Source organism: Pipra filicauda, unplaced genomic scaffold (genome assembly GCF_003945595.2).
Source record: "Pipra filicauda isolate LSUMZ 115617 unplaced genomic scaffold, ASM394559v2 scaffold325_size820570_pilon, whole genome shotgun sequence".
In the NCBI taxonomy this organism is placed as follows: Eukaryota; Metazoa; Chordata; class Aves; order Passeriformes; family Pipridae; genus Pipra; species Pipra filicauda.
The window spans coordinates 510,408-537,957 of NW_024104449.1; the positions used below are offsets into that span (position 1 = coordinate 510,408).

At 38.4% G+C, this 27,550-nt stretch overlaps 1 protein-coding gene across 1 annotated transcript; it reads left to right on the top strand.

The window, feature by feature from the left end:
• Positions 1 to 27,443, top strand: LOC113984516 (oncostatin-M-specific receptor subunit beta-like). Its single transcript, XM_039383788.1, has 20 exons — positions 1 to 56; positions 2,328 to 2,410; positions 2,547 to 2,605; positions 6,596 to 6,692; positions 9,656 to 9,825; positions 11,501 to 11,660; positions 13,282 to 13,557; positions 14,157 to 14,286; positions 15,570 to 15,727; positions 16,344 to 16,480; positions 17,160 to 17,319; positions 17,854 to 17,930; positions 18,348 to 18,570; positions 19,136 to 19,318; positions 20,515 to 20,616; positions 21,053 to 21,232; positions 22,907 to 23,071; positions 24,531 to 24,609; positions 24,886 to 24,958; positions 25,943 to 27,443. The coding sequence occupies exons 4-20, from the start codon at positions 6,623 to 6,625 to the stop codon at positions 26,390 to 26,392; spliced, it is 2,793 nt and encodes a 930-aa protein (XP_039239722.1). The 5' UTR covers positions 1 to 56; positions 2,328 to 2,410; positions 2,547 to 2,605; positions 6,596 to 6,622; the 3' UTR covers positions 26,393 to 27,443.
• The last annotated feature ends 107 nt before the right edge of the window (positions 27,444 to 27,550 follow it).

Below are 27,550 nucleotides of genomic sequence, written 5' to 3' on the forward strand. Positions count from 1 at the left end.
GGTCCCGTCTGCCCCCAGGTGTCTGCTGGTCCCGAGGTGGCTGCTCTCGGCTGCAGGTGAGTGATGCTGGTGTCCCCTTGTCCCTCGTTCCCTCAACAAAGCTCCCCTCCCCTCCTTCGGAGGTCCCGTTCGCCCTCGGCGAGCGCCGCTCAGCCTGCCCCGCTGAGGAACACCCACCATTCCACGCCGGCGCTTGTTTTGAAACGCGCTGTGGAGTTTTTACTCTGATTTTTAGCCTTTCTGGTGCCCCTTAAGCCCTCTCCACCTTCTGCTTGCCCTTCAGCCCGTGTTCTCCAGGCACCCCCTCGGCACGAGTGGGTGCTCTTGAGTGGTGGGAGCCTTAGTTTCCTCCCGAAACCCCGCCAGCATCATCACACCCCGATGAATTTAAGGCGGTTAATGACCGCCTAGCCTTTTCTGCTTTCAAGCTATTACTGCTTAGCTGCAGATTAAAAGCTCCTGATTTGACCTGAGCAAAAATTACTTAGGTGAGGTACCTCGTGGGACGAGGATGCTACACCTGCCAGGTGATTAGGTTTGGTGTTAGCATCTCCTGTTCCTGCTGATTCAAGAAGACTTCAGGATCTTTGAATCTGGCATCATACAGAGAAAAATTCTTGCTCTTACTTCCTTTTAAGCTGATGAAATCCATAGTTTAATTTCAAAATCATTGGAGTAAGTGAGAAAACATCATAAATTCTAGTGTGGTTCCTGCTTTTTAGTTTGACCTTTTTTTTTTTTTTTTGGCATAATGTTTTTATTTCTCTTTCTATCTATTGCCTGCCTCTTCCAGTCCCTACTCCAGGGCGGTAAACCTAACCAAGTTAAGAGTCGATGATGCCTGAAAAACATGGTAAAACAAGTTTTCCTGTTGTTATGTGATTCCTTCTCTACAATTATTAACATTCTTTTTCTGATAGAGCAGAACTAGTTTTACACAGTTTGTTAATTGCTTTATGTTTTTAGATCTCATTTCCCCCCCTATTTTTACTGCTTTTTTTCTTCAGATTCTAGTCTTTTGGGGACCATGAAGTACATATTTTCTTATTTTGGCAAAGCTTTTTAGAAAATCAACAGAATGCAATAAAGAGCTTAAAGAGCTTTCTACTTACCAAAACACAGGAAATAAAGCTACCTCTAAGTGGTCAAATTATTACATGCATATCAGACCTTAATTATAGAAACTACTTTCTTCCAAGTGCAGCTTTTTAAACTTGTTGCTCACCCATTAGATTTCAAAGGTTTATCAAGAGCTTTCACTGTCTTACACATAGATGTATTTTGTGCACCAAGTGTAACTGAAAACATCTTTAAAAGAAGAACGCGAGTACAAGGACTAAAGGAAGCATTCATGTTCTTTAGAATGTGGTATCTCAGCTGTTCCTTTTTTTTTCCCCCCATAACTGAAAATCAGATTTTCTGTAAACAGTATGATGTTTATTTTAAAGAGGGATCTATTTAGTTGTAGGATGTTTCAGTAGACACTGCTTTACTGACACTCCCTAATTTCCTGGTGGTTAGACATTGCTCACTGTTTCAAGTAAAGCTGCCTGAGCTGGATGTCAGCTCTGCACTGTTGATTTTGCAAAGGATATACTGGGAATGGCAGGAATCAGGAGAGTGGAGGCACACTACTTTGTAGGATCTTTTACAAATCATTGGGACCTTCTGGTCCTTTTGACACTTACCTAGTTATCTGTTTATTTAAGAGGAAAAGAAACACATCAGGAGGATAAGTTAATCTGCTTGTGGGCTGCCTTACTTTCTAGGGAGTTTGGACGCTATGGAAGGAGCTTATTGGGTTTTGGCACTAAAATGTCACTAAATGTTATCAATCTTGTGTAGTAGGATCCTGGATTGTGATTCCTATCCTCGGTCTGTCTATGAAGTAGAGGAAATGAGAACACAGGATGAGCTATGGATTTATATAAATCCAAAGTAGTATTATTTCTGTAGTTGCCTCATTGACAGTCCTCTTCCATATTTGGTTTAGAAAAATTTATTTGATTCATGGTGGTTATGACTCGATATCCCTATCTAATACTCTAGTACTTTAAATAGATTCAGTTTTTTGAATCCTAGCACCTGGAAACATTTCTTTTCCCAGCCTGTGGTTCATTTAAGGATATGGCTTGTGTTGTTATGGCCATGTTAGGGCAGCTGTTTTAAATAAGCAAAGAAAAGGACACTGAGAAAGGAAAGTTATATGAAATATGATTTGAAATATGTGCCTTTAGGAAGATTGCTACAAAACAGATTAACTCTGCAGATAACTATGATGTTCATAATATGTTCATAGCAGGGGCTTCCTTTTCTTACACACACAGGTATTCCAGGTGCTGCAACAATATTTGCACTGTATGGCTCCAGCTCCCGGTCAATGACTCCTGGACACTGCGAGCCTGATCTGGTAAGAGGTTTCAGCTGAATTTTGGTGCATCGAAGACTTTGAGGAGGGGTTTGACGAAATGTTTATCTTAGGTGTGTTTTGCAGATGAATAACGAGAATTTCTTTTTCCTCTCGTCCCTGGCATTGGCCTGGACAGGACTACAGGGATCATCTAAGCCAGAATTTTGCTCTGAATGAGAAATAGTTTACCTGGAGGTAATTTTTTTAAAATATTCACAAACTATCTACTTAAAGAGATTTCATTTACTCAAAGGTAATTTGCTCCTATGCTGTCTTTACTTCTTGAGTGATTCTTCTTTAATTGTCAGGTCTCTGAACAATTCCTGTTTCTTCTGAATATTATTGCAATTTCTGTCAGGTCCCCAGAATGGTTCTGTTCTGTTGAAGTATCTACCAGTCCTGATTAATTTCAAGTTAGGTTAGGGAGACCTCAATCCATCTGTATCTGTTTTGTCACACCCCAGGTTACATTTTTCCAACAGGAAGAATTACCAGTAGACTATACAGTCATGATTTTAAAAAAATCTATCAGTGATTTAGGCTACAGACTGATCTGCTTTATTCCCCCCACAGATTTTAAATTTTTAAAAGGGGAACGAATATAGGGTAAAATGCAAGATTTATTGGTCAGCTAACTTCTGTAGGTCAGACAGATTATTTTGTGCCCAACTGACTTCAGATTGCAACTTAGTGTTATCCCCCATTTTATAGATCATTTTGCAATGTGTCTCAATAACCAGGTTCAACACAGAAAATAGAGCTGTAATTAGTGTTGCTGTTGATGGCAGAGAATTGGATCTTAGTGATTATCTCCTTCTATTTGGCACAAATGAGGCAATATGTAAATGACTGTGTACAGTTTTGGGCTCACTGTGCAAAGAAAGCTGAAAAGACAGAGCTAAGCTTTTTGCAGAGGTGTACAGACAAAGGGCAAAGGAAATCGGTGTAACTTGCACCAAGGAAAATATAAGGAGAAATAGGAATATAAAGAGAATATAAAAAGATATTCTCTTTAAATGAACATAAGGACAAAATGCATGTTTGAATACAAGGAGGAAAAAACCCTCACAGGGAGAGTGGTTAAGCACTGGAACAATTTACCTAGGGAAGTTGTGGAATCTCCATCCCTGGAGTTCTTGAAAACGCAATTAGGCAAACTGCTCTGTGATTCTGCGATAGGCTGAAAAATGCGTTTGCAAAATTATGTCAATGACGAAAGTAGCTAGAAAGGGAAAAAAGTATTAAAATTATGTGTTTCGAGACAATATTCAAAATTACTGACAAAGAGTTTCTTGTTCTTATCTGCAATTCGTGGACCAAAGTACACAGAAGTTCCAGATTGGAGCATAGTGACAAAACGTATCTTCTCTTAGGCTTAAAAGGAAAGAGTCGCCAGTAATTAATTCTCAGATTAACAGTGGCATAATGGTGTGATATTCATATCTCTTCAGATTAGCCTCTTTGAGGGTGGTGAATTGCTTAGACACCTAAAAACCTTCCCTGGCTACTTGTTTTCATTCCCTTTGTTCAATTATTTTCACTTTTGGCAAGGATGTTGTTAATTTATTATCATCATGTTGTTGTTGTTGTTTTGATGAAATTGATAATGTATTTTATAAAGCTGTAACCAAGATGCAGATTTTTAAATTATTATTTTATAAAAGTACTTAATTATTTATAATACAAAATAAGTGCTTGACATTAGTTGGTAGTAAATACGATGTGTGATTAATTTGTTAGTCTCAGGCAGATGTTTCTGCATAAAGATGATGTAATGCAAAATATTACTCATATATTAAGGACCATATTTCTTTTTTTTAACTAATGTTTCATTTATTTAAATTTACTTTTTGTTAGTGGATTTTAGGACTTTCCTGATGACAACTGCTTTGTTACCTACAATTGCACGTATTACCACAATTCATTTATTATGCAGTTTTAAACTAGAATAATAACATACTGAATAGTGAAAATCATTTTCATAATCCAAAATATGTTTATATTTTGGTAATCATTTATTATATTACACTGCCCTTTGGTAGCATAAGACATTTGCATCAATAAAAGTGATCTAGGTGGAGTCATTAGTGAACTGACAGTGGAAATGACTGGAGCAAGATAGTTACATTAGGCATTTGTTTCATGACAACAGTAGAGAATGCCTCTTAAGAGTGTAAAAGAGTTTAGATTTGTTTTCTAAATAGGAATTAATTTAAACAAATAGTCTAATATGTCATTACTTCCACAATACCTTCCCACTGTGTTTGCTGTTGAATTTAAATGATGCATAATAAATAGGGCAAATTTTGTCTGTCCAACCCCAAAGACGTTTACAAAATTAGGAGTCCTGTGGGGCCAGGTTTTCGTCATGCTGATGTAATTAACTCAGGAGATATGCTGCTGAACCCAGCCGACCACCCTTGTGTTAAATAGTCTTAGAGCAGAAGTCGACTCCCTTGACTTCAAGGCAGTTGTATTTTCACCTTTTTTTCTGAAGAAAAGAGAAGAAAAAAAAAAAAAGAAAAAAGTGTTTAAGATTTGGCTTTGTGTCTCAATATTAATTTCAAACAATTCAAAAGAATAGCAATCTACTGAAGAACTACCAGAAGTTTTGACATAATCTACTTTTTGTGTCACTCGCACTCTCTGCTCTGTAAGAAAGAGCCATTCTATCTTGTTTATTCCAGAAAAACCATAACAAATTATTTTCCCTTTAAGATACAAAATTTGATCAGGTGACAAAAGAGTTTAAATTTAGAAATCTAGAAAAAAATCAGATTTCCCTAAATCAGTTCTTGGAATGGTCTGTTAGTTGCATGTGAGTTAGGCCTAGCTTCTCAAAAATATTTGGATTCTTCATACATGTTGATTTTAACGTTATTTAAACACTTTTGAGGATATTAGTATAATGGCAAGAAAGACTGCAGAAGCCTATACATTGGGCAAGACAACGCTCGCATGTTAAGTACAGGGCCCTCCATGTGAAGCATTTGAACTCACAAGGAGAATTTGGGGAATGCTGCAGCTCAACCCATTGAACCCTGGGTTGCAGTGCTGCGTGCAGGACTTCTCTACAGTGTTTGTGTAACCTTTAAAAACATACTGAAAAAAAAATAGAATCTTCTCTTCTGATCCTTTGGAGAAATTCAGAGTTTCTCAAAACCATTGCATGTAATTAAACTTATTAAACAGTCTGTAGCTCTGAGGTATTAAATTGGAGGTTTTCTGCTAGGAATAAATTATGTAGAGAATTTCTGGCCCATCTGAAATCAGTAAATGTTCTGTCCTTGGCTCAATTTTATGGAGACAGGTCATTCTGGTTATCTCCTGCTAAGTGTTTTCAACTTCTGTTACGAAAGCAGTGATAGAAGACTCACTTTATCGGTGTTCTACGCAGCTCCAGAAATGTAAAACGTAGAAGTTCTAAGCTAAAGATAACTATATCCATTGTCCTGTTCCTGTTGTTTGTACTCCAGTACCCTCTGTGCCTGAGAGCTTTAACCGTACTGGTGCTGAATATTTTCCTTTCTTTTCTGCATGGGGAAATTTGCAGGTGATTCATGTCTTCCGAGATCTGACATACAGTCAGTCCTTCAGACCTGGGCTATGCAAGTCAGACGCAGTTTCTTTCATACTGTCAAAATATGAGTGTAAAAGCTACAAAAGGAATGCTAGATAGAGCTCTGTGTTGCTTGAGATGATGGTCCTTCTGGGAATGGAATGTGCTAAGACTTTGATATGTGTATTTCAACTCTAGTTTAGCTAAAACCCTCCATATAGTGTCCTCCTTAATACCTTCTTTTAGCTTGTTAGGATGGATATCTTGTTATTTGTGCAGGAGGAAAGCCAAAATATATCAGGAGAAACTTTTGTTTCAATATTTCTTTGAAATAAGTGGATGGAAAACTTTAATTTATTAGTTTAGTGATTTATTAGTTTGGACTCAATTGAAATTTTTGATTGTAGTGTTCTCTCTATGCTCTAACCAGGTCCCAAAACCAAGAGTGTTTTTTTCATTCCCTATCTTTCTTTGTCCGTTCTTCCTGAATTTATCTTAAACTGGAGTTCATGTGATTAGGCTTTTATTTTTTCATTTTTAAATGTAGTGATATTATCTAGTCTATTGTTTGGCATGCATTTCTCCTAAAAAGACAAATAATTAAAAATGTCTTCTTTGCTGATAAGTCTTGGGCAGGAAAAGGTGGACAAAGGATGAATCACTTCATGCTTCTGGCAGTACTGCTCCCCCTACAGACTTACTATGCTACATACTCACAGCAAGGTAAGTGTCTGAACGTTCAATTTTTTTATTTGGAACCAATCTACAGCAGTTGAAGCTTTGGACTTGCTTATTTCTAAGTCTGTGATTAAGCAACATGTTACACACTTAATCAAATGATTTTCTTTTGTAAGGTGGCAAAGCAACTTGTATTATTACTTTTTGTGACCCCATTATGCAAAATTGCCTGTTGAATCGATGACTCGCAAAGATGTGAAGTCAAAGTGTATTTATTTATTTGCTTCCCCTCTTTCTTTTTTTTACTTTTTTTTAATGACTCCATTAGAAGAAAAAAAAAAGAGAGATGAAAAATTTTCACTGACTTTTCTGTGACCACCATTAAGAAGGCAGACCTTACCAGGCTCTAGTCTGCATTATGGAAGTTTTATTACCTTAATTAAGTTGGTGAAGAAGGAAGAGAGATGGGGTTTTTTTGTGTAAATATATTTGTTATAATACTGAAGGGAGTTTCAGACATTTTGCCTCTCTTCAACCTTGAAATTTGTGTGTTCACACACCACTCATGCAAGGTGCCAGTTCCCCAGTTTTGAGGCTCTGTTACCTGTGCTCCTAGAGTGGCAAAACTTTGTAATGCGGGCAAGTCCAAACGGTTACTGCATTACCATAACTTGGTCACTTGTTTTCACATGCAATTGTTTAGGTATAAAATTCATCTCTGTTGTTAATCATTCAGCTATTCACATAGTCTTGAGTTAGCTTTCAAGTTAAAACAAGTCTTAAAGAGGCCTTGATAGTTTCAGTTTGCTAGGAGGAGAATATTATAACTGAAAGCTACAGATGTTTCTACATCTTAAAATTATGCTAAAAAATTCTGTAATATCCACATTGTAACTCAATGGCCATCAGGATCTTGGATATAACCTTAACTATATTGTTTCTTCTCTTTGTTGTTACTGTGTATAAGCTCTAACTGGTGATCTAGACTGTGTTATGCCAGAGTAAGTGGAAAACAAAATTGTGTGAGGTTTGAAGTGATATGTCACCTAGCTGAAAAGAGATAGTGGAGGGACACTTGTACAGATGGATTAAAAACCAGAAACTAAAGAGACCTTTGTGGTTTTTATCAAGTTAACTAAATGTGGCAGGGGAAAATATTCTCCATCGTGAAAAAAGCAATAATATTTTAGTTTGGACAAAACGAGACAGATGTAGAGAACAGAGGAAGGTTCATCATCAGTGCAATAGGCATAGTAGTGACACTTGCGATTAGAATTGGCTGAAGAAAGAGCAGAAGAAGGATAGGGAAATTCAGAAGATATGCTGGGGTTTGTTTTAATGCTGCACCCTGAAAAAGGAAGTGTTTTCTGCCGGCTGGCTGGCATTTCTTTTAGGTGTATTTGTTTCTTCCTTTCTTCCAGCATTTTTTGGTATCTTGGAACTAACAGTAAAATACATTATTTCCTCCATTTATTCTTCGATTATAGGCTGGACTTGTATAAGCAACTAAGCTGTGTCAGTGTCTGTATTCTCATAATTAACAAATATATAAAGTTTATAAAGTTTTATTTGCTTCCTTTGAGTGATCACAGATTGTTAGAACTGCAACTTCTCTTGAGCCTTTCATTCCCTACAACTAATGAAAAAATCCATATGTAGGGAAAATGCTGCACAGAAGTTAGTGCAGAGCAGATACCACAGGATAAGTTGCAGAGTGGTTTGGATACCTGATGTCTGCCAGAAACATCTATCAAAATGCAGATTCTCAATCTAAATCTTCTGAATGCTCATGTTTCCTGCTAGTGATACTCTGTGAAAGGCTCAGTTGGTGAAGCACATCTGGCTGATGAGTGGAGGTGGCAGCTTTGTGAGAAGGATCTGCTGAGGTCTCTCAATCCGCTGTGTCCCTGAGGCCTGTGGTGTGGCAGGAATGCACAGAATGAGTTCTGTTTCATTAAAAGATGCAACTAATTCTGTGACTTCTTTTCTGTGTCCCAGTCAGCACAAACATTCTGCCCCTGTCATTTGTAACAAGCAGAAGCACCTTGGAAAGCAATTGTGGCAAAAGAAAGAGCCTAGTTAGTTGGCTGTTCCAGCTCCCTGGCTTCATTAACAACCAGATCAAGTTTAGGGCGTTTGTGTTTGTTTATTTTTCAGGAAGGAAAGAAGTTACAAATCAGCGAGTACTATATTTCATCTCTTCCAAGAGTTAGGGTTTTTTTGGGAGGGGTGACAAAGCAAACATCTGAAAAGAGGAACTACTTATGAAGTTATCTGTAGTTTTCAGCAGAATAATGTTCTTACAGGGCCTTTTCTTTCCCAGCAACAAAAGAGACTTTAGTCTGACTTTTAAACTTTATTTTATTATGGGAATTAACTCCAGACCCCTAGATGGATGGAGGTGCCATTAAAACTAGGTGTTTAATTCCAGTAGAAGGATCCACAGCTCCAACTAAGGTGCTTAAGTTCTGTGTAGAACAACTAGGAATGTGCTTAATACTAGAATGTCATCTGAGCTAGCTACTTGATCTATCCTCTTCAAATACTTGTTTTGCATTAACTAATTTAATCTGTATTTTATCAAAGATCAAACCTGAGCCCAAAGTTTCTGCCCTAATGATAAGTAGGCTTGTTGGGATTGGGATTTCTTGGAATTTAATCCCTATTAATACATTATGTTGTTCCTCTTCATAAAAATATGAAAGGTTGGATTTGTATTCCCATAAAATAGCTAGTAAATTGAGGGCATAAAGAAATTTAATAGCATATCAAATGTCATGGTAGGAAGGGCTACTGAGATTCAGGAACCTCATTTTAGCCTGCTGGTTCTTTAAGATGAAAGATTATCTTTGCTTTTTTTATGAGCAGCATGGGTCTTGATCAGTTTTGGTTTTTTCCTTCAGAACCATCTAGTGTGGAACCTATCATACCTCTAACCACTGTTGTTTCAGATCTGCTTTGTAATTTAGCTAAACAGCAATATTTTTGTGTCCTTTTTGTGCTCCTAGAATCTGATGTGTTTCCAGTAACTTACTTTAACGTTTCCAAGGATTTGGCTCTCCAGCGGCTGCTAGTGGAATGGGATGTTGTCAAGTCAGCACATGATGCTAAGCTGGCAATGTCTTTTGAAATACAAGTCAATCGAACAGATGAAACTACTTCTACTACTGTGTTGACAGTAAGTGTACTTTGAAAAGAAGTATACTAGTCTTTTACAATATAAAGGAAGCTAAAGGAAAAGGAAGAAGTAGTGATGTCTCTTTGCAAAGTCCCTATCCTCGTAGTTTTCCTTAACACTTAAATCAACCAAATTTTCTGAAGAGGAGATCACCCAATTCATAGGCATAGGTCTGTTCCAGATGTTTTCCCCTCTTTGTGACTTCAGTGTGAGAACAGTCTCCAAAGAAAATTTCCTTTCCTTTGAGTTTGACAAAATCTTTTGGCAATGTTTTAGTCACGTTTTAACCTATTATGAGTCACCTGGATTATGGAAGAATATGAAACGCACATATTAAAACTTAGTAAAACTGAAAAACTGCTCTGGCTCATTTAAAGTTGCTGTTCATGAAAAAGCACATAAAACAGTGAAGGGTTTATTTTTTCAGAAATCAGTGATCAATAAATAAGATAGGCACTGTTAAGAATCACAATTTATTCTTATCAGCCTAGCTGGTAGTATTTGATCTAATATTCAGAAGAACCACATCTTCACTGCAGATGACCTCTGTGCAGTTCCAAAGATTTTTACCACTTTGATACATTGGATAGGATTTTTAACACCCCGTGAGTAGATCTAACCCTGAAGTCAATAACTGGGGCCTTACAGCTACAAACAATTAAGTTTTGTTTTTTTCAGATTATCCTTCAATAAACTGTTATTAGCTTGCTGGTAGGAAGTAAGAGCTTTTCAAATCCAATGATGTAGTGTGTTCTTTTACTCGTAATAAACATGACAAGGAAAACAAACAGGTTACTTTGGATGTCACTACCACACAAGAACCTATTTGCTTCTGTGTTTTTCTGAAGAATATGTACCAGTAAAGAAACTCTGTGAGTCTGCTCCTACCAAAACACAAACAGCCCCTGTAACTTCAAAATCAGTGACTACATTTCTCAGGGCTGTAACTGAGAAAGTAAATTTTGAACTGATTGCAGAGTTTTTCTCAGAGCAGTAATAATATGCAAGTGCAGGTGTTGCTGATGGGAGCAGTACTAGAGAGCAATTCTCTAGTGGTCAGTGTGAGCCCAGGCTTCAGTACAACCCATACAAATAGCATGGGTCTATGTGAGAAAATCTGGTATTTACTTTAAAAAATACAAAAATATATAGAATCATAGAATCTTATAGGTTTTAAAAAATCTTCACGATCATTGAGTCCTAACATTAATCTGGCACTGCTAAGTCCACCACTAAACCAGGTCCTTAAGTGCTGCATCTACATGTGTTTTAAATCACTCCAGGAATGGTGATATGTAACCCAGGATGCATTTGTAGGCAGCAGCATCTGTGCATGCTACTACTCATGTAATATCAGGCACAAATAACCTACTTAAAAGTCTCTGGCAGTGAACCCATGTCATGAGAGGTAAGGCCTGACTCACAAATATGTCATCGCATCAGTCACCCCACTGCTGCCAGTACAGATCTGTAAGTAGTTAATTAGCTAATAGTTACTTAATATGAGATCATAGGTAGTGAGTGGGATTTCAGAGTTTCGTTTTTCAAAAGCATTTTCCTCCTTTGAGCTTTCTCTCTCTCACTGCCTTTGATTGTGTTTCCAAATACTGTGTCTACAGAGTGTCTACACACTGCTGTGTTTTCAATACTTTGCCTTCCTGGTCGTTGTTTGTAGGAGTTTCGTAATGTCACACTTGATAAATTAGGAAAGCCTCTTCATTGGATATGGTATTCAGACATACCTTTGGAGTGTATGTCTCATGCAGTGAGAATCAGGACCAAAGCAGAAACATCAAAAATCTGGAGTGAGTGGAGTCTGTGGGAGACTGTCTTGGGTAAGTAAAACAAGATTTTGCAATATTTGCTTTATTTTTTTATAGTACAAACCTAGTTTGTAATTCACCATTGTCTGTAATTGTGAAGGACAGTTCAGGAGAAGTGACATCAAATCAAGAATCCATTTTGAACTCATTAATCTCTAAACACTAACCAATTCCCTACTTTTTGTTGGCAATAATAGCAATGCTTCAGTCATTGTTAGAATTTGCAGACTATCTTCCTGAACTAGTAGACCAAAAGTTTCAGAGCTTTTTCTGCTCATGCATTAAAACAATGCAGTATATGGAGTGGCCTGGGATCTTGGAAAGGCTGTAGCATAATCTATCACCAGGTCAAATACATCCCTGCCCCAGACTCGTGGAGAGGAGATGAAGCGCATTGCTATGACTACATGATCTGATGCATGTGTTGCTTTTGTCTGGTTTCATAGCTTTGATTAGTATTACAGAAGCAGAGAGAAAGGAGTGAGTCAGCTCCTCATGTCACCTGGAATGAAGGAGCAAGTCAGGTCCTTATGTCACTTGGAATGAATGTCTTATAAATTCTATGAGAGTAAACGGGGACTGAACCAATAATGTAATTAATAATATCAGAAAATACTTTTTTTTTTTTTTAAGATTACCGTGTCTTACTAGAACAGTTTGATTTCCAGAGAATTTTGTTTAAATAAAATAGGTAACTACTTTAGAAAAAATTGGTACAGTGATTTTATAATGATACACTATTCTCATTTGGAGCAGCAAAGGCTTTTAGTTGAGATGAGATACATCATGGTAGGAAGAGCATCACAGGTCTTTAGACTTGGATTGTGACACTTAAGTTGTCCATCTCCCTCTCCTTATATAATAGAAAATAGGATGCAAGACTCCCTTTTTGTCTCACTAACCTCAGTCTTTGAGACCTTATTTTTTTCAATTGAAATTTGATAGGGTTCAAAAATACTATTATTCAGTCACAAAATGATCCCACATTACAGACCTGATTTAGAGCTCCCTGAGACATAGTAATTCTAGATGTCATCAGATTTTTGTATCAGATTCTTGAGAGTAGAGTTTATCCACGCAACATGTGTAAAAGACTGTGAGTCACTTAAATTCCACTAATTCTTACATCCAGCAAGCAGTCCAACATTAAAAGCCATAGGAATCTCATTCCAAGTGGAGTGACTCCTTACTGGTCTGATTCAGTCAATGTTGACTCCTCTTAGCTGAGCTCTGCATGAGCTTCAGAACATGAGGTTTTTCTAGCCCCCTATTCAGTTTTCCAGAGCAGGCATTTTGGCTGTAAAACATCAGTCTGGGCATAGGTACAAGAGGTAATGTTCCTCTGTAAAGGCAGTTCTTAACCACACACTTTTTTTGCCTCCAGTGAAAGGCAGAGAGATAGATTTAGTCTCCATCTTGTTGGACTACGTTATATGTTTGTGAGTTTAAGACAAATGTAGGTATTATTGCATGTGAAGTTCATCTCTCTGTGGGGAAGAATACTAAATAAAAATCTGTGAATGGATAATAAAACATTAACACTTTCTTGAATAAATGCTTAGCTATGTGTTCTGTTTGAAGGCTTTTGCCCTGAGCAGATCTTGAACTGATTTTTTTATGTATTAATTTTCAGGCCTGGACACTTCAAATAGCAGTGAACCACAAATCTTTCCAAGTAAAATAATTTTAGAGGAAGGCTCTGATACCACTTTTTGTTGCATTGGAAGGAAAGGTCAAATCATTAAAGAATTCTCTGTGCTCCCAGCTGTTCGTGTTTTCAATCGCACAAGCAGTCGACTCGGACTTCTCACTATGGAAAATGTGAGACATCACAAAACGCCTCACATCCATGTCTGCTGTTCTTACAGTCAAGATCGCTGCCCAGCTCATGCAGCTTTCCTTGTGGGTAGTAAGTGAACACGTTATTACGGATCTATTTTCCCTTTGTTATTAAGTCAAGAGTGACTGTGGGGGGAGGAAAAAAAAGCCTTCTGTAAGTTGTCATAGCCCTGTCTTGTCCAGCTGATCTCTGTTAATGTCTGACTTGAGATCTGTAAATTTATGTATAGAAATCATTAAAGAATAGCATCAAGCATGTGCAAATTAATCCCATTAATTGATCCTAGGACAGGTGATTGATTCTTAAATATACCTACCCATTTAGGAGTTCAGCTTCACTGTCTGTGTGCCTGTGGTAAAACTCAGCACAGTCCCTATTTTGAAGGCGAGTAGCAGTTTTTACAGATAGAAAAAAACCCAGATTAAATTAATGGATATATGAATATAACAAAAGATGATAACAAAAGTGTTTGGATTGCTATTAATTTATGGTACTATCCTGACTATCTTGCAAACTGGTCATTGAATAAGTGTAATTTCAATAACATTTGTAATAAACCAGACTTTGTACTTATCCATTATTTGTAGCTTGTTAATATATTAAACACTGATGACTTTTGTCTTGACTGCCATGCTATTGGTGTGTTTTTGGTTATTCCCTCTGACAAGGAGCACCTGATACACCTAAAGATTTTTCCTGCCAAACACAAGATATGAGAATAATAACATGTACTTGGAGCCAAGGAGGAAGAACCTATCTTTATGGAAAGTATTCATCAAACTACACCTTGTTTGCAAAGTAGGTCTTGTTGTTGTATTAACTCTGGTGTGTGTTGTACAGAACGGTCACCTTCTCTCCTTTAAAATCTGTGGAAATGTTTTTTTTCTTTTTTGTAATTAGCTGCCTGCCTCTTTCCACCTCACCGATCACTTATTTAACAAAGCTTGAGCGATGCAGAACTGCTCTGATTTAGACTAATTATATAAAGTTGCCTGTCCTTTAGACCAAGTTCTGCCTGCTAAAGCTTGTTCTAATCATTCTTTTGGGTTAATTTGTTTGGATATCTTCCAGTAGGTATGAAGACACCCTGAAATCAGGATATAGATAACTTAAAAGTGTAACATAATTATTGAGTACACAACAGACAACTAGATCTAATCAGCTGGTAGGCTGACTATTAGTGTGCTAACAATCCATTGACAATAATGCTGACTCAAAACTGATGATTCCCAGCTACCTCCTAGTTAGCCTGATTCACCTCCCTAATTCTTTTTCTTTAGGATTTTAGGACTTTACATGCTCGTGTTTTCCTTCTTGAGTCCTTGAGCTAGTGACAATCCTATCTCAAAAATCCTACTTGTGTCTATAATTTCTGTAATTTCAGCTGGCTTCTTTACTTTTTGTTTGTTTGTTTGTTTTTGGGTTTTTGTTTGTTTTTTTGTTTTTTTTGTTTTTTTTTTTTTTTAAGATTTCTCTGCAGACTTTCTCACAGCTCTTTCTTAGGACTCTGAGTCAAGGTGTGGCAAATCAGACATGGCTCTCAGATGAGAAGAGGGGCTTTACCCCAGAGCCTGCAGAGAAACTCATTAAGCGGGACAGATATCTCATCATCACAGCAAACTTTAATCAATAGATGTCAGCAGAAGACAGGTCATCGTTGCACGTACCTTCATGGTCTCTGCATCATTCACTTCTATTAAGATATTATGATGGTAATTTAAAAATGGAAGGTGCACGTGAAATTACAGCTTCATTTTAAAACATAATGGTGGATGTGTAAATGGTCCTGGCAAATAAGTCCCTGGTTTAGAATTTCTATGAGGAAATCACTAATTTAGCTGCATCTTAAAAAGACAAACATAGACTTTGAAGAAAACTTTCTTCTAATACCTATCTATTCACCCTACTTCAGGCTAAGGGAAAGAACTGGTTGGCTTTTTATATTCCTCCTCAGCCTTATTTTTTATGATGCTGCATTCTAGTTGAACATCAAAAATTTCAACATTTGTGTTGATTGTACATTATGGAAAAACATCTTTCTCTCTCTTTGCCGCTGTCCCACTCTCTCCTTTCTTTGATAGATCTTCCCAGAAAATGGTTCAGTGCACACAAAGTTGTTCCAAGACGTGTGCATGTTCTTGGGAGATAGGCCAGCAGAGGATCTGGAATGTCACAGTGACTGTGGAAAATCCACTGGGAAAGAAAACTGCCATGGATGTTTTTAATGTAAATCACAGAAGTAAGGTCTTTTCTATATCTTTGTTGAGGGCTTTTTTTTTGCTCCTTCTGAGCTTGATACCTTGAGTGCCCTGTTTAAAGTATGGAGGCCACATTTTTTAACTTCCCAGTTTTGCTACCTGTCCCTATAGTTATCTGCTCTCTCTTCAGTTTCAGCTCTGGAAAGTCATTTTAATGGTAGAAAACAGATTCACTCCAAAGGTCAGATTTGGTTATTGAAATGACCCTTAATACTTCAAAATCTTCTGCTTTGCTGAAGCTAGTTCATAGTATAGAAAGCAACATGATGCAGGGATCTAAACAAAGGCGTTTAGGAAAATAACTGTGTAGGTTACTTGGGAATTGGTATGATATGAGATGTGATACAGGTGTAAGCAGCTATTGCCAGGAAAGAAGTGATAATGCTAACCTGTCTTGGTCCTCATATGGGACAGCAATGTCCTTTGTCCTAGTGGAAGGGAGGTAGAATAGTTCATCAGTGAAAAAAAAATCTTGCTAATTTTAATGTGCTAAGTATGTATTTTTTATTTGCTTTTACTGCTCAGCTAAAATACCTTAAAATACTTTTGCATATATTTTATGTTTTACAAGAGCTGACTCAGATTTTCCATTTGCAGTTTATCCCACTGCACCTTTCCTGGTGTGGCAAAAATGCACAGATACAGAAATCACATTACATTGGAATTATCAAAGCAATGGAATTGAACTCTTTTGTCAGACTGAAGTGCTCCACCCAGATGGGAAAGTTGAACTGGTATGAGACCTGAATGTCATACAAAAAAACATGTGTCTTGTTCCACCTCTTTAACAAACAGTGAGGCTTCTGTGTAGTCCTTTTCTTAGAAAGGCAGCTTGCCTCTAGCACATTAAAAAGGCATAGGGAAGATCACAATCAAGCTGTGTTCTGTGTCAATATTGCTTAAGAGGTCTAGATCAAATGTGGCCATTGCAGGAGACAGTTTTGAGGAAAGGCTTAAAAGCATGCTCACTTATTTTGAGCTACCGGAACAAACTCTATTAGGAGGGAGTATGGGAAAAGGTTGGGGAAAAAACGGAAAGAAAAGGTAGCTGTAGATTGCTCTGCCTAGATCTGGAACAGCATCCTGCTTACATAAAGTAATAGCTTCAGGCTCTGTGAGGGCAAGATCTCAGTAAACTCCCTCCTTGATGTAAAGAGTACTCATTTGGAGGGTTGTGACTCCTACTCAGTTACATAGAGGTGACTTTCAGACCTCTTTTGGGATCTCCCAGACTCTTCATCTCATGCATTTTTTTTATTATTATTTTTTGATTGTTGTTTCATGATTACCTTTCCCAAGTCAAGCTTAACTTGCTGCTGCAGGACCTAGAGGAAGAAATATTTTTTTAAGACAAAACCATCTTGCTGCTGAGGCTGAAGTGAGCTCTGACTGTTCTGTTTTTCTGTGTTGCAGCACAATAGTTCAGACATGCGTTCCCCTCACAGGAGCATCACTGTGGGTGGGCTGCAGCCCTACACGGAATACACAGCAAGGGTTCGCTGCGGGGCAGCAAAGCATTTCTGGAGGTGGAGTGAGTGGAGTGAAGCCCGGACTATCAGAACAAAGGAAGCAAGTATGTCCCACCTACTGAGAAGGGAAGTTTGAGGGATATTCTTTTCTTGCCACACGTCTTTGCTATTTGTTGTTACTCTTCTGCTGTGTGTCTAAAGCAGAGGCCTGTTGCATGCATGAAAGAGAAGCACACTAGGCAAGCTTCCAGAAGGTGACTTCTTAAATAGCACTGATTCTACCTGCTAGTCTCTGATATTTCATCCAGCGCAGACAGTGGGAAATCCAGATGACTGGGAGGATGGACAGACAGAGTTACAGTGCCCTTAGTGGCCTGGAGGAATGGTACAGAGGTAGGAACAAACATCTGGGAACTGCAAGGAAAGATTTTCTTGGGAAATTAACCAGACCTTCATCCAGAAAAAAGAATGAAGGGAAAAGATGTTAAAGGATAACGTTTGGGCAAGACCTGGCAGTGATGGGGAAAAAGAGGTGTTGGGAGTGGAATTTCTTTGAGTGGAAGGAAGCAATTAAACTGTCTATTCTTTCTGGATCTAGAGCATCTTTTTTTTTTTTTTTTTTGCTATGTTTATTGTAGCTCCATCAGGGAAACTGGACATGTGGAGAGAAATTACACCAGTTCTAGGGGGAAGGAATGTGACCTTGTTCTGGAAGGTGAGACATCACTACAGAAATAGTAACAAAACCCTTTATAAAGGGATTGGAAGTTTTTCCCATAAACTTTAGTAAGTTTGTTTGTACTTAATAGCAGTTCAGTATAAAATGTCTTTTATAAATCTAAGGCAGATATTATATATAATGTATCTCAGAACATATGTAGCTGTGATGGTGTGCTGTCCTGGCATTTCAGACATAATTCTGTTCTTTTAAGTATTATAATATGGCAAATATCATTACTGAGATTTCTTCCATTTCAACCAGTATGTGTATGCATGTATGGGAAAAAAGGTTTATATTTTTACAGAAATAATACACCCGGTTAGTTATTTAAAGTTCTAAATGCTCCTTTCATAGTTTTTCAGCAAAATTTACGAAGTTATTGTTCTCTTCCTTTGTAACTTTTTTTCCCAGCAAACACCATGTTTTCGAGCAAATGGAAGAAGTATTTCATATAAAGTAACTTGGGAAAAAATAGAAGATGGCTCCAGGCCTGAAAGCATCTCCTTGTCATCAGTCTACAATAGCACCAGGATTTTCATTGATAACCATTCCTATAAAATCAGCATCATGGCAATGAATGATGTTAATTTTTCACTTCCTTCAGTACTGGTCATCTCTAGAGCTACAGATAACAGTAAGAGTACTTTCAGTTACATTTCCATTATGATAGTTTTGTTTCTACCTACTTTAAGTGAAGTCATAATTTATCATCTCGGGCAATAAATTAACCTGGCCTTTAACTCACATCAGTGCTGTTTGGAAATTATTACTGTACTTTCACCTACAGGGTGATAACTGTATGTGTGTTAAGCTTAAGCTCACAGTGCCCACAGAACAAAACACATTTAGCCTAAAACTAGGGCCTCAGACCTGTGGCAGATGCCTTGAAGGTGCAGCCAGTGCCTTGCAGGGAACTCTGTGTGTGATCAGCCTCTTGTGGCTCTCTGACTCTACATTTCTGCAGCTGAGGGTTTTTTTAATGAATATGTAGTAACTTACTGGATGGGTTGTGAGCTATCAGCCTTTAGCATACAGAGAGATCAGCTTTCAACATGTGAAAGAGCCCACATGTCACATAGGGAGGGAATGCAACTCTTTTATTGTTTTTCACAATTTAGCATAGAAACTATATTGATCTTCATTTATGAATCTGAAGTTTCATTCATGAAAGTAATAGATATTTGTTTTGTTCATTCTAGGTACTGAAGAGCTTAAGGAAGAACAGGTTAATGGTACAGATGACGGCATTTTTATTTCCTGGAAGCCCATATATATATATGACAGTTACATTATCGAGTGGTGTAACTTTCCAAAGTTGAAGCCTTGTGATTTGCAGTGGAAGAGATTTGGGCCCAACGCTTCCAGTGCTGTGATTAACTCAGGTGAAAGCCAAACAACTTTTCATTCTGATGTCTGTGTAGCACTCCTTCACGCTATGGGTATTAATTGAATTTAGGAAGCAAATCATGTGGAAAATCGAAGTCTGTGCAGTGCAGGTGTAATTCTTCAGAGGCATCACTTTTTTGCCTACCAAATTAATTAGACACCACAAATGTGCCAGCACCATTAAGCCTTGGAAGTCAGTGTAGTGTATTAGGAAAGTTAGCACAATATTTTAGAAAAAACCTTTTCTGAGTGGCTTGTAGTAGCATCTTGAAGGAGGATGGTGAGGTTAATGAAGGAGTTAAAAATCTTTGAGCAGAAAAGATGCAAAATGGAGCTCTGCCTTAACTGTAACGTGGATCAGAAGTTTAGACTCAGGCAGTTTAACACCCACAGTGGTTTAGTGCTGTCAGTGTGCCACAAATTATGTGGCTCAACACCAGTCCTTGCTTAGGATCAGTTGCATGGGTTTTTATCCCAGTGGTGGCCAATAGATGTAAATCCTTCCTGGATTACTTCCACAACTGGAAGTAATTACTTCAAGTAATTACACAAGTAATTACACAAGTAATTACTTCCAATTTAGCATTTCTGGAGTCTCTCAAACTGAGAGTTAATTTTGGAATGAAACATATTTGAACAAAATTTACTGAATACACTTCAATATGCAATAAAGGAACTGCACCGCAATTCACACAAACATGTGGGAATATGCACTCTTAGTGGAGTGTGGTAACACATGGGAAAAGGACTGTCCAGTTCTTCATGGTTTGCACGTGGTTGATGTGAATGGGAGTGGATGTCACTGAGGATAATGTGGAATCCTGATGCACGGATATGCATCTGCATTAAACAGTCAAAACACGACCTTTTCCTGCACCAGAAATGTAAAATGAAATTATCTTGCTCTTTCAGAGTCTATTGTGCAGTCACCTTGAATACTGTATGGCAACAAAAAAAAAATATATAAACCCCTCCCCCATTATCTCTTTCAGACAGAATAAATTTGTTTAATTCACAGTATGCATACCATGAACTGGCTTACCCTCTGTCTCCTTCAGTTGCTTTAATAGCACAATAGCACAGGGAGAAGAGGTCTAATAGATTATTGACCTCTGTAGAAAGCAGCTCAGCAAAAGCAACACCGAAATACAAACCATAACCTATTTTTGTAATCAGTTTGACTATTTTCTAGCTGCCTTTGTTCCGGGGGTGAGATACAACTTCCACATCTATGGATCTGTCGCTAATAGAGCCTCCTTACTGGAAAAGAAAACTGGTTATCTCAGGGAGCTACGTAAGTTGGCAACGTATTTAGGGTTTGTGTATTTGCTAAATTGACCTGTCACAACTAGAAGAATTGCTTCTTCCCACGGCTACATAAAATTTTATTTTCTATGTTCTTTCTATATCATCAGTGAACCATCAGTTGTATATCAACATACAGACCCTCCATAGAGGATATCTGGCTAGTGCAGTGACCAGGTAGAGTCCATGTGTATTAGAAGACCTAAACAAAGCTGTGATTATCAGTCACTACTTTGTGTATAATGAGGATGCATGAAGGCTCTGTGAAGTTGACAGTGTTTGTAGAGCACTTTGGCCTTGTTCAAATTTTAAATACAAGTAAGATATAAACATAAACACCACATGGGAGTGTAGATTTTTCAAGTGCAAATATAAACATCCTTGAAGAATAATTGCGAGTTTAAGTTGAATTTCCTTTCTTCCAGCTCCTCTTCTTGACCCTGTTGTGGACAAAGTTGAACTGACTTTCAATGCAGTAACACTGTCTTGGGATTCTTACCTCACAAATGAGTCACAGCCTGGTTTTGTGAGAGGCTACCATGTCTATGTGTCACCTATACAAGAGAATTGCAGTTTAAAAGGATCAAAAAAGCACATTCTTCCAGGTAACCGAGCTCTGCAATGTAGGAAGTTGTGCCGTTGATACAGGTTGCTCATACTGCAGCATCTTAGAAGGTTCACATTAGGCAGTCAAGTTGGCTAATTTGGCCATCTACAGATTTCAACACTTGCTGCTTTTGATTCCCCTCTGTGCTTGAGGTGCTGACAGGCAGAAGCCCTGGCTTTATAGAGATTTACAGTCCCTGTCCTGTTGTCTGTAGCTCCTTTTTAGCTCCAGAAAACATTCCTTTGGTACTGTAGGAGGATGTAAGTTTCTGCCTCTTGTTATGGGAGTTCTGGATGAATTTCAAAAAACATTTGTGGTTTACTGGGATAAGGAAGCATGTTAGTCTTATTAGGATTTGGGCTATTTTAGAAACAGATGGGATGCAATTTATTTCCTTCAGAATTGGAACACTGCGTAAATTCCCCATTTAAATTCTTTTCCAGTGACAGTATTCATGTCTGTGTTCTACAGTGGAGTTCCTTCAGCTGAAGTGAGCTGTGAAGTGGCACAAAGCCACATTTAAACTTTTATATCTGACCTTCCTGTTCCACATGCAAAACTGCTCCAGATGACTTTGATCCATTATGATTTTCAGATGTTTCCATCATGTTAAAGGATATGTTTTTTTCTTTGCCTCTTCTTCCGTTTGGGTCATGTCCCGTGATCCTTCTGCTGATTAGACGAGTACCAAACTGAAAAGCATATTTTGAACTGAGGGAAGCTTATGTAGGAGTTCCTGTCAGAACTAAACTAACTATAGAAGTACCATAATTCTGTAAGTAATCCCAGTTAGACTTTAAAAAGTTTAAATCAAAGATTTTTCTGCTTCCCTGTTTGTCAGAGCTAGCAGACAAGGGGTGTGACTGGAGAAATAAGCTAACCCATTTCTCCCTGGGGTCTGGGAGTTGCACAAGAGAGGTTAAAGAGCGTTTTTTTTTCAGGCAGAAGTTTCTTGCTTTCGATTATCTTCAAAGAATTTGACCTAAACTTAAGGGCTACAGAATTCTGGCAGAAAAAAAAAAAAGAAAATGGCAAAACTCAAATTACTATGTTAAAAGCTCTAGTGAAAGGAAATGAAAATAAACAGTTGCAACCTTTGACAACAAGTTATTGGGTGTCTGCGAGAGGATGGGCAATGCTGGACAGTCCAGCTAGAAGGGATGTGAGTTCAGCCCTGCGGCAGTGAGTCAGGATGCATCATCCTTCTCGTAAGAAAGTGTGCGAGTTACAAAGAAGGCAGGTTACAAATGTTTTCTTTATTTCAGTGGCCATGCATAAGCGGGTTTGTAACATTTTGAAGAGAACTTACTGCAACCTTTCAATATCTAAAAGGGGCTTATGATAAAGACAAAGACTTTTTACCAGGGCCTGGTGACAGGACAAGGGGTAATAGTTTTAAACTGAAAAAAATTGATTTAGATTAGATAGTAGGAGGAAATTCTTTACCATAGGGGTAATGAAGCACTGGAACAGATTACCCAGAAAAGTTGTGGATGCCCCATCCCTGGAAGTGTTCAAGGCCAGGCTGGATGTGGTTTTCAGTAACATGGTGTAATGGGAGGTGTCCCTGTCCATGGCAGAGGGGGATGGAACCAGATGAATCTTTAGGGTCCCTTCCAACCCAGACTGTTGATTTTGTGATTTCATGATTCTATCTTATGTTTCATTTTAGATAATTCAGAGCTATGTAAATACACAATTGAAAATCCAGAAGAAAAGAGATACACTGTGGAACACCTGATGTCAAACACAAAATACAAACTCGGGGTTAAAGCATATACAGGTGGAGGAGAGACTCCCATTGATAACTTTATATACATAGACACACCATATAACTGTGAGTACTGGCTGTGGAAAATGTCTTCTAGCAGAAGGATGGGATAATTTAAAATTTTCATGAGATTATTGATAATAATCTCCCTTTCTCAAGGAAAAACATGTAATTCAATGCAAAGTGCACTTAAGAAAGAATCCAACTGAGAAATCACATGTGCGTACTGACATGGCTTTTTGATAATTTAAAGTAGATAGGTTTTTTTAAAAAAAATGTAGAATGAAATTAATTTATATCCTTATTCAAGTCTTATATCTTTCTGGGAAATAGCTTAATATATGCACACTTGCATGCCTAGTGAGTCCTGTTTGTTAGAGCTCATTGAAGAATTGTATTTGGATTTAACTGGTTTTCTAATAAACGGAAACTACAGATTTGTGTGCAAACAGGAAATTTCTGTATGGATTCTTGGAACTTCTTATTCTCATCAGTCCTTAAATCCATTGCCAAGTTAACTACTTCATAAACCGATATGGAAGGTTTATTGGCCTAAGCACTCTGTTTTGCTAAGTGGGCAGATTTGATCACCACAGCGGAAGAGGAAATCCCTTGGCTGTAATTCTTTTCCCTTGAAAATACCAGTCAGCAGTCATGGTTGTGAAATTTATGATCCAAATTGGAGATGCCTGGTTTTGAGAAACTTCTTGGGGTTGGAGGTGAGGGGGAGGGATAGGAAAGGGAGAGGCATTGGCTTATGCAAGGAGACTTCATGCTGTAGGCTAACTAGCAGAACAGTGTCTAAACCCCCATGGTACCTCACAGGCACAGTCCTGCCTCTGCATCCCTCTGTGTTCCATGTTCCAGCTCCCATTAGACAGCAAGACATTTGTACAGCCATGCAGAGAATAAAAATGAGGGCTTAACTGACCCAAAAAAAGAGATAAAAGGAGAACGTAACATGTGCCCATTCCCTGCTGTGGTGTGTGGTAGGAACACACGAACTCTCTGGTACAGGGCAGAGGGAGAGCTGGCACTAACTAGTGTTCCCCCTCAGCCCACTTACAGCCTCAAGTGTTTGTGAACAGTGTAGCTCGAGGCTGTGTCTTCCAGCTAGGAGGAAATACTGAGATCCTTGTATCCACATAAATCCTAGAAGATTTGAACACTAGTGTAGTGTCTCTCTTGCTATAGTCAATCCAAAATGGAAGTACAGATGTTCTTTCCACTTCTTACAGTAAAAATCTGTCTTCTTTAGAGATCCAAGAGAAAACCTAAAACAATACGTAAGTGAAGTTACCATTGCCTTAGGTTTTGGAAATTTCCTCTCACAGTAAAGATGCCAATATGAGAGCAAATAAAAAGCAGTCTAATAATAATTCAACCATGGACCACACAGTTTTACTGTTGAGTTAGTGGCAGGTATCCCACATGGACTTGGTGTTATTTTTGCCCGAGAAAGACTGTATTGATTTTAACATCTGAGGAATTAAAAGCAAAATTTAAAAGTATTTTTCTTTCACAGACAACATGCTGTACTTCCTATTCCTGCTCGTGATAGTTCCAACCCTAGTAGCAGCTATATGCCACTGGAAGAAGAAGTGGTAAATTATAAAGCATTTTTCTGTTGTAGACAGAGAATGTAACTAACCTAATTCACAAACCACTGCTGCAGCTTGTTGCTTCCAGCCTGCTGTAAGGTCTCATTCATTTCTTCCTTTGGCTGTCAAACTGTGTGGATGTTGTATTTGGCTTGTGGCATTTCTGAGACACTCATCTTCTGCTGCTGTGTCTGTACACATCTATGTGTGGCTTCTGCTGGTAGAATGTGCTTCTAAAAGAGAACAAAAATATCTTTTGTTTTGCTCTCCTATTTCCAGGGTGAAGGAGTGCTGCTGTCCTGCAATACCTAGTCCTAACAAGAGTAAAGTGCTGTCATTCAAAGAGTTTAAGGTAAGATCACTGAAAATCCAGTGTGTTTAATTTGTCCATTCTTTGATTTCAAAATCAAAGTTTCAAAACATATTCTTTTTGTGTTGATTAAATTTAAAAAATAACTTATTTTTAATTTTTGTGTTGACTTCATTTAACCATTATAAAAACATTAACATAGTTTAATAATACTCTTTAGTGAAGAATTTTCTTTTTTGGCATTCATGTGACTCTGCAGGGACCAGCTTATATTCTGCAGTCTGTTACTGCAAAAAGCCAGTGCATAATTGGAGAATAAATGAAATCTTTTGATACAGTAGGTGATTCCTCCACTACTGCTGTTCAAGCCCTCACACTGAATGCAGCAGATCAGACAATACTGCACTTCACTGCAGCCTATGAGCTGTGCCTGCTCCTCCTGCCCCACATCTCAGCCTGTGAGCTGTGCCTGCCCGCTCCTCCTGCCCCCACATGCCAGTCTATGAGCTGTGTCCGGCCTCTCCTCCTGCCCCACACCCATCTGCAGTAGGGCACTGCAGAGCCATGCACTTGCTGGCCCCTGGGAGAACACAGGGGGTTCTGCCAGGCACTGCCAGGTCTGGCTGGGAGGAGAGGATTGGCCAGAGGCCTGCAGCAGTCGGTACACCTTATCAGCCCATGCCGCTGTCTTCCAGTTGCTTCTGGTTAAGACTAAAACCAGCCCGCATCAAAAACCTGGCAAAGTCTTCATAGTAGAGGGGCATGGTTCCTTCTTCAAATACAGTTGTAATGAATTTACTTAAAAAAAAGAATTCTCTAAATAAATAGTCTGATAGATTCGACATAAAATACCACTTCCACTGAACATTCTCTCCATAGGTTTTCCTTCAAATTCTCATTTATTTGAAAAGTCCAAATCAAAAAAATATGTGTAAGACAATATTAGAAGTCCTTGAAGTGATCGCTCCCTTTTCTTTACTCTGGACTTTTTTCATTTTCATTTTTTGTTGAATGGTTCTCTTGTAGATTGGTTCTGAGAAAGTGCTAAAAATAAATGACTGCATTCCCGACATGCTGGCTATGGACAATAAGGCTGAAGCCCAGAAATTACATCCATGGAGCAAGTTGTCTTCAATACCAACAGAAGACAAGACTGATGGTCACAATTCGTCTTGGATTTACCCTAAGGAAAATGTAGAGAGAGACCTTCCACCCACACCTATCTCTCAAACTCATAATTGGTTTGAAAATTTTGCTTATTTTTCTCATCTTGATGTTGAATCTGATCCCTATCAAACACCGGAGACACTAGAAGCGAACGAGACAGAGCTGGTAGTAGGGCTATACCAGCCACACTGCTATATTGATATTTTTAATGAGGACACAGCCTCAGCAACCAGAGAAACAGCTGGCAGAAAGAATGGTTTGAGATATATCTCACAGAGAGATGTGCACTGCCTGGGGAGAAGGCTTTGATGTACTCTCCTCCATTCAGTCCATCCAGTGTTTGATTACACAATATAGATGACAACTTCTTTTGATTAGGGCTCTCACAAACTCAACTGCCCTACTTTGACTAGTTTTCAGTACTGGCTTGCACACAGGAACAATGTGTGTTATGGTTTCATTACAAGTTTATGGGGATTATTTAAGATTTATAGGCTGTTTTGTGGCCTGTATTGTGTAGAAAGCTAGAGCACAGCAGTCTGTCATAGCCTGATGCAGAGAACTGCTGTATTTGACAGAGATAAATTTATTCATAGAGGAGCAAGTTAAACAAGGGGATAGGTTGTTGTGCTCAAGGAATTTATTTCACTTGCAGTACGCTACTACATGCTCTGGCCACCCCAGCCAGGGGTGCTGTGCTGCTGGGCATGGAGCATTACCCAGCCCAGTGATAGTGAGGGGTGGGTTTTATTTTCTGTCTCTTAAGTGATGTAAGGAATCATCATGGAAAGGTTACCTGCATACAGTGTGGCACATTACTAGAAGATTTGAAGGAACTTTGACTTTCTCTAGGAGAGCTGCCCAGAGCACCAAAATCCAGTAATTGCCATGCTTTCACTGCACCTGCGTTCCAATGGCACTTGTTGGGTGAAAGAGCACAAAACCCATATTTTTATAGTACAAGCCCCTGCTTCCATTTCTTGTCACTGGGGCTCATCACACTTCTGCCTTCTCTGTTTGGAAGAATGACCCTGTAAAATTGTCTTAACTATACACTAAAGAAACGTGGGGAGCTAGGTGGGAAGTTCTTTTTGCTGCAGGAAATCCGTTTGCAGAGGTGGTACCATGCACTGTCTCTCTGCTTTTGCACGTGAACTGAACTTCTTTTGGCATTAACTCCTGTACTTCCATAGCAAACCCCAAACCACCAACCATGTAAGGAAACAGGGTAGTCAGATGCATAGGTCTATGTATCCCATTTGTGAAGAATGTCATATTCAGGCTGCATCAGCTAGATCTCCCAACACTGCTTTTGCATGTGTTAAAAAACAAAACAAAACCAAAACCAAAACCAAACCAAACAAAAAAACCCAAAAAACCCCCCAAAACCCCAGACCAAACCAAACAAAAACTAACCATTAATGAAATTATTTTAACATTCAGAATCCCTACAGTAGGCAGCAGTGA

Bases quoted from the DNA above. Each gene is read 5' to 3' on its own strand.
- LOC113984516 (XM_039383788.1), top strand. From the start codon at position 6,623: ATGAATCACTTCATGCTTCTGGCAGTACTGCTCCCCCTACAGACTTAC. The intron at 17,320-17,853 runs GTATGTCCCACC...TGTTTATTGTAG, and splicing joins TATCAGAACAAAGGAAGCAA to CTCCATCAGGGAAACTGGAC. The intron at 17,931-18,347 runs GTGAGACATCAC...TTTTTTTCCCAG, and splicing joins ATGTGACCTTGTTCTGGAAG to CAAACACCATGTTTTCGAGC.